Source organism: Fringilla coelebs (genome assembly GCF_963513975.1).
Source record: "Fringilla coelebs genome assembly, chromosome: 27".
Taxonomy (NCBI): domain Eukaryota; kingdom Metazoa; phylum Chordata; class Aves; order Passeriformes; family Fringillidae; genus Fringilla; species Fringilla coelebs.
Window position 1 is genome coordinate 3,757,616 of NC_140053.1, and position 6,540 is coordinate 3,764,155.

At 48.8% G+C, this 6,540-nt stretch overlaps 1 protein-coding gene across 1 annotated transcript; it reads left to right on the plus strand.

Moving 5' to 3' along the window:
• Positions 1-221: 221 nt before the first annotated feature.
• Positions 222-4,515, plus strand: LOC311163400 (duodenase-1-like; the record flags this gene model as incomplete). The annotated part of the gene is made up of 7 exons (XM_084222238.1): positions 222-279; positions 729-885; positions 1,375-1,516; positions 1,633-1,893; positions 2,435-2,584; positions 2,870-2,942; positions 4,286-4,515. The coding sequence occupies 7 exons, from the start codon at positions 222-224 to the stop codon at positions 4,513-4,515; spliced, it is 1,071 nt and encodes a 356-aa protein (XP_084078364.1).
• Positions 4,516-6,540: the final 2,025 nt, after the last annotated feature.

Genomic DNA, 6,540 nt, shown 5'->3' on the forward strand with positions numbered 1-6,540 from the left:
TCTCTCCACCTTTTTGAGAAGTTTGTGACAAAAATACAGAGAAGGTGTCATGAGCCCCTCACCAAGCCACAAAAAAAGCAGTAAATGACACAGGTACAGGCAGCTGAGGTTTCCTGTGTCAGTTCCACATGACATATATAGAGGTTCTGTACCTGCCATTCTGTACCTGTCTCCTGCGGGGCCACAGCTGCTGCTTGGGCTCATCAGGACAGTGGTGGGAGATGCTGCTGCTCCTTCTGCTCACAAATGCTTTTGTCCTTCTGCCCTGGGCTGGGGCTGGTGAGTACACAGAGATGGCACTTAGACAGGAACATGCAAGGGCACAGATGGATGGGAGTAGTCAATCTCAGGCAAGGCTCCTGCCTCACCTTCTCTCCTGTCTCTACTCTCCTACTTTCCTCTCTGCTCTCATCTCCCAGCTCAGCCTGTGCCTGAAAGCAGTGAGGCATTAGAGGCACAAGAGCTGTGCCCTTGATGGCATTGCAGTCACCCAGAGCCAGGGGTGTTCAGACCCCAGACAGTGCTGCTTCTCTTTCTCTCCACTGTGCCCCAGCAATGCCTTGCACAGCCCCAGGAGGGAGAGTTGTTGGGATCACTGGCACCTGGCATTAGAGGATGACTCTTTCCTTTCATGCAGCCTCAAACTTGATGGGAAACAGCAGCATATTAACATTTATATTAACATTTATATTGAACATTCATCTTAACATTTCCCATCTCTCTTCCAGGAAGGATCATTGGTGGAAGGGCAGTTAAAGCCCACTCCAGACCCTACATGGCTTTCGTAGAAGTTTATAATGGTTTCCATATTATTGGGTACTGTGGAGGGTTCCTGATACGCCCAGATGCAGTGCTCTCAGCAGCTCACTGTGTGGATTTTCCAGGGTAAGACTCCATTGTTCTTGCACAGGTGATTTTTTCCAGTCTCACCCTGTGCCAGAGTGCCTGAGCGCTGCTCTGGGCTGAAACAGTACCCTGTGTCTCTTGAGGCAGAGCAGGGATCTCTGGAGCTGAGCTCCCCTCTGTGAGAGCAGGAATTGTCTGCCTGATGGGGGCTGAGTGTCCCTGGGGACAGCAATGCTCCCAGGGCTCTCCAGGCTCAGGGTTCCTGCCATGGCTTAGAGCTGCTGCTGGAGCAGGGTCCAGGGTCTGCCCTGCCCTGCTTCCCTTTGTGCTCAGCACGGGGCAGCTCCCACCTGTGTCAGTGTGGGGTGAGGGATCCTCAGCTGGGCTCTGGAAGGAACCCAGGGGAGAGAGGACAACTTGCTGAGAGCTGCTCTGGGGAGGTTTCTCCCACCACCCCCTCGCTCCAACCACCTGCCCTGGGGGCTGTTCCAGTCAATGCAGCTGGAATGTGTTGGTGTTTCCTGGCAGGACAATGAGGGTCACTGTGATTCTGGGAGCCCACAACATAAGGCAGCGAGAACGGAGCCAGCAGAAGATTCCTGTTAAACGATGGGTCATCCATCCTGAATATTCCCGTGATGACTTGAAAAATGACATTGTCCTGCTGAAGGTATGGCCCAACACATCCTTCCTGCCTCAGGGATCTCCCCCTGCTCAGCTCCCCAAAGTCTGAACTTGCTCCTAATCCTTTGCTGGCTCTGACCCTGTGTTCTCTCTGTCTGACAGCTGCAGGAAAATGCTGAGATCAATGAGAATGTGCAATGTATCTCCATTGCTGAGCAAAATGAACGTGTGGAAGAAGGAGATAAATGTATTGTGTCGGGCTGGGGCCGGACATCTATGGCAGTAAACAATATGCCTGATGTTTTGAGGGAGGTGGAACTGGAGGTGCAAAATGAGAGAACATGTCAGAAGGTTTTCCATAACTACGAGCGTCAGTCTATGATCTGTGTTGGTGATGAATACCTTATAAAAGGATCTTACAAGGTAAGTGTTGTTTTGGGCTACAAGACTGGGAGGAAGTTGGGACTGGAAATTCAGCTTGGTTCCCAGTCAAAGCCAAAGGACACCAGAATGAACCAGGACCTTCAGAATGATGAGCTGAGGGTCCTCACAGAAGCTCTGAAGCTGATGTGCTCCCTGAATTGGGGTGCATTTTCCAACTATCAGCAACATTTGCTTTTTTACTTACCTGGAGATGTTCTACCCAGCCTGACCAGTGCTTTGGTGTGTAAGATCCTTTTGATATCCTTGCTTGGATGGCTTAGATATTCCCCATGTCTAAAGTAGGTCAATGTTCTTTTAGGGTTTTTGAATCTCAGAGAGCCTGCAGGCCTGAATTGTTTCATGGGTGGGCTTAGAGGAGTAGTGAGGCAGCTACAAACAGTGAGAGCTGGGTCTGGAGGGAGGGAGGTGCTTGGAAGAGGAGGTTCTTCACATGGAGGGAGGGAAGAGGAACCTTGCTGCTTAAGGCAGGGAGAGCTGAGCTGTGGCATGTCTGACCCCTCTCACTCCTTTCATGACACAGGGTGATTCTGGTGGCCCATTAGTCTGCAATAAGAAGGCTCATGGCATTGTTTCTTATGGACCAGAAGACGACCTCTTCCCTGAGGTATTCACCAGGATCTCGCACTTTGAGCCCTGGATCCATAAGCAGCTGAGGAGGTTTGGGCGCAAGGTGATTTCTTGCTTTCCATTCTCTGACTAAATGCTCAGTGCCCCTTCTCCACAATGCATCAAACACCTGCTGGTGCTCAGAGAGTCCCAGGGGCAGCTGAAGTGGAGTCAGAGAAGCCCCTGTGGTGCAGGCACAGGCTTTGGCACTAAGCAGAGTCTCCATGGCAAGGGACAAATGCAGGTCCCAAGCACACCCAGCTTCCCATTGCTCCCTTCCTCCCACTGCTGCTCCAGCTCTGCTTCTGGCCATCAATAAAAGCATGTTCAAAGTCACTTGTGTCTGCAGCCTTCTTGGGAGCTGGAGGCAAACCCTGAGTGTGAGAATGAGGAGATGGCACTCTGGGAGAACCTGAGCATAGGTGGGACATGCAGGACAGGTCTCAGTCCCCAAATGCTCCCCTTGTCTCCGTCAGCCCCTTGCAGTCCAGCCAGCAGGCACAGCCTGTAGGAAACATTTATCCAGCCTTTCAGAAACAGAGGCATCTCCACATGCAAGGGGAGATCAGGGGGTTTCTGGTACCAACCTAAACCCTCTTAGGATGCTTAGACAGATTAAAGACCAGCCAGCCTGTTCACACCCTGTCTTGCCTTCAATCTCCTTGAACCCCAGATGAAGCATTTCCTTTACACGTGTAAAATACCTGTGGTAGAACTGGAAACTTTCTCCCACTGGATCAGCTGATCAGACCTGACTGGGCCAGGAGATGCGCTTGTGGTGTGGAGATGGGATAGAAAATGTCAAATCTGGCAGAGACAAGCCTGGCCACTTTTGTGAGGAACAGTTGCACTATCTTAGCAACAGGCCCCTGAACAAGGAATAATTAGCATTGACTCCATGATTGCAGAAGGCTGATTAATCACTTTATTGCTACCACATTATACTATACTGTGCTAATAAGAAGAAACTCATTTCCTTTGCCCAGCAGTTTTGTCACACATGTGGACTCAAGTGGACAATTAATCTAAACAGCCATTACTAGTGGTCAATTAAGAAACCACTTTTTGGTAAACAATCTCCATAACACATTCCACATGTGCACAACAGGGTAGCAAGTGAAAATAAGAATTTTTTCTCATTTTCCCTGAGTTCTCCCACAGCCCCTCACAGTCCCCCAGGAAAATCCTGGGAGAGAGCCATGCCTCCCTCTGCCCTGAGGACAGGTGACTACCACATTGCATTTCTTTTAGGCTTTTTTCCCCCTGATCATTTATCTAGGAAGGCACAGAATGAACCCTCAGCAAGTTTGCTGATGATGCAGAACTGGAGGGAGTGTGTGGTGATACATCAGAAGGCAGTTTTGTCATTCAGTGGGACCTTGGCAGAATGGGCAGAGAGAAACCTGAAGAAATTTAACAAGAACAAGTGTAGGGTCCTGCACTGGAGGAGGAAATACCCCAAGTACGAGGCTGGGGGCTGACCTACCAGAGAGCAGCTCTGCAGAGAAGGACCTGGGGGGTTTGGTGGTGACAGGTTGCCCATGAGCTGGCAGTGTGCCCTTGGGGCCAGGAGGGCCAAAAGGATCCTGAGGTGCATCAGGAAGAGTGTGGCCAGAGGGTCCAGGAGGGGATCGAGCCCCTCTGCTCGGCCCTGGGGAGGCACACTTGGGGTGCTGTGTCCAGCACCACCAGCTTCATTGCCTGGCTTAACCCTGGCCCGCGGTGGCTCCACAGTCCCACCCTCTGGAACTGTGTCTGGTGGCAGAGCAGTGTGAAGGCAGCCCCTGCTCTGTTCTCACAGTGGTCAATGTGCTGAACACCACATCCCTGCTCACCACCACATCCCTGCTCACCCCCACCTCCCTTTCCTGCTCTGGTGGCATCACCCCACCTTTGTGCTGCCACCACCATAGCCTTCCCCACCCTGAAGACACTGTCTGCAAACCACTGGTCATGCACAGGAAACCTTGCATGCAGATGGTCACCAGGGCATGAACTGGAGCTGTTTTCTACTCTGCTGCACACTGACACTGCCCTAGAGTCACACAAAATGGTCAAGGTGGGAAGGGACCTTCACTTGTTTTCTGGTCCAACATCCCTGCTCAAGCATGGCCACCTAAAGCACCAATTGCTCAGGACCAGTTCCAGGTGTTTTTGGAACATCTCCGAGCACGGAGCCACCACAACCTCCCTGGCCAAGCTGTACCAGTGCTTGGTGACCCTCACAAATAAATGTGTTTGTTGATGCTCAGACAGAACCTCTCATGTGTCAGTTTGTGCCCATTGCCTCTTGTCCTGTCACTGCACACCACTGTGAAATGAACCTGTATTTCTTCTTCTTCTATCCTACCTTCAGAGATTTATGTCCATAATGTCCCAGCACAACCTGCCAGGGTAAAAACTCAGCTGTACCAGGCATTCCCTATGGGAAAGGTGTTCCAGTCCCTCCATCATCTTCAGGCCACTTTGTTGAGCTCTCCCCAGTTCAGTGTCTTTCTTTTACTGGGAGCTCAGACCCCACAGTACTCCAGGAGTCACCTCACTAGTACAGAGCAGAGGGGAAGCATCACCTCCCTCCAGCTATTTGAAACAGCATCCTACAATAATTTGAGTAGTAAGGGATCATGTAATTCATCCCCTGTACAATGAGCAGGGAAGTGGGAATCCATAAAATCAGAGGGGTTTGGGAAAGCTGCAAAAGGCAGGCCTCAGAGACAGCAGAACTGTGATTAGAGCCAAGCAGTAGCCATGAGATTGGCCAGCAGAAAAATTATTTAAAAAGTAGAAAAGCAAGGACAAATAGAACAATGGTCTGTGTATTGATGCTTGTCTAGAATAACTCCCCAAGCTGCAGAAAAGTTTATCTAGCAAGATATTAGGAAGTTTGAAGCTTAATAATGGAGCTCTGTGCATTGTGTTTTAAGGCTCACAAGCAGGTATTGTATTAGAAATAAACAAGCATTGTTTTAACCAAAGGTACCTGTGCTTACAGCGGTTGGATGGAACTACTGTCAATGTGCTTCTGCTTTGTGTGATTGGTCAAAACACTTTTAAAGTGAGTTGCAGCATTAAGTTCTTTGTCTGCTGTCTGGGATGTGAGCTGCTGGCATCTTCCCATTCTCATACCCATGTAATGAGACTGATGCTGGGAAATAAAACAGCTCAAGGCATATCCACAGCAGTCCTGTCCCATTTGTGATTTGTACACAGCCCCCAGCTGGCACTACAGGGACACCTTCTGCTACAGCAAATTTCTCAGAGCCCCATCCAACCTGACCCTGAATGTTTCCAGGGATGGGGCATCCAAAGCTCTCTGGGCAGCCCATTTAATTGTTTTCACACCCTCAAAATAAAGATTTTCTTTCTTATATCTTATCTAATAATTAAGATGCTAATCAGCTTCTTTATATATATTCTAATAACTAAGTGGTTTATCTACTGGTTTTTAATTTAAAAGAATAATTTTATTTTATTAGTCTTGTAGTGTGCAGCAGGCCCCAGTACAGACATTTCAGTGACACGACTCATGATCTCGAGGCAGATATTCAGTTTTTCCTAATTCATTGTTTAAATATTTCTTTTTCTAATTGGGCCTGAAAATTTCTATCACCTGTCCATCTCCCCACTGAGCCAGTTCTTTTCAGGGTTCATGTCCTGGGAAAACTGGAGCCCAGGGAGGTCAGAGTAAAATATATGACATTATTTGTTGATTAAGATTTTTTTCTTTCACTCATTAAAAAAGGCCTTGAAAGCCTTTTGCAATGGTGATGAATATTGCTTCTGTCTCTGTGTATAATTAGTACAGCAGGTAAAGGTAGTGCTAATTAGAGCAGAGAAAGGCTTTACAAACAAAGCCTTTGGCTCTTCTGTGGGTTGCAGTAACAGAAGAGGCTGGAATAAGAATTGTCTTATTGCCAGCACAGAATCAAACTTTGACTCAGGTCTCTCCCTGCTTGATCCCAAAGATATTTTCCTCTCTGTGCCTGATTCCCACCAGGGTATAAACAGGACTAATTCCCT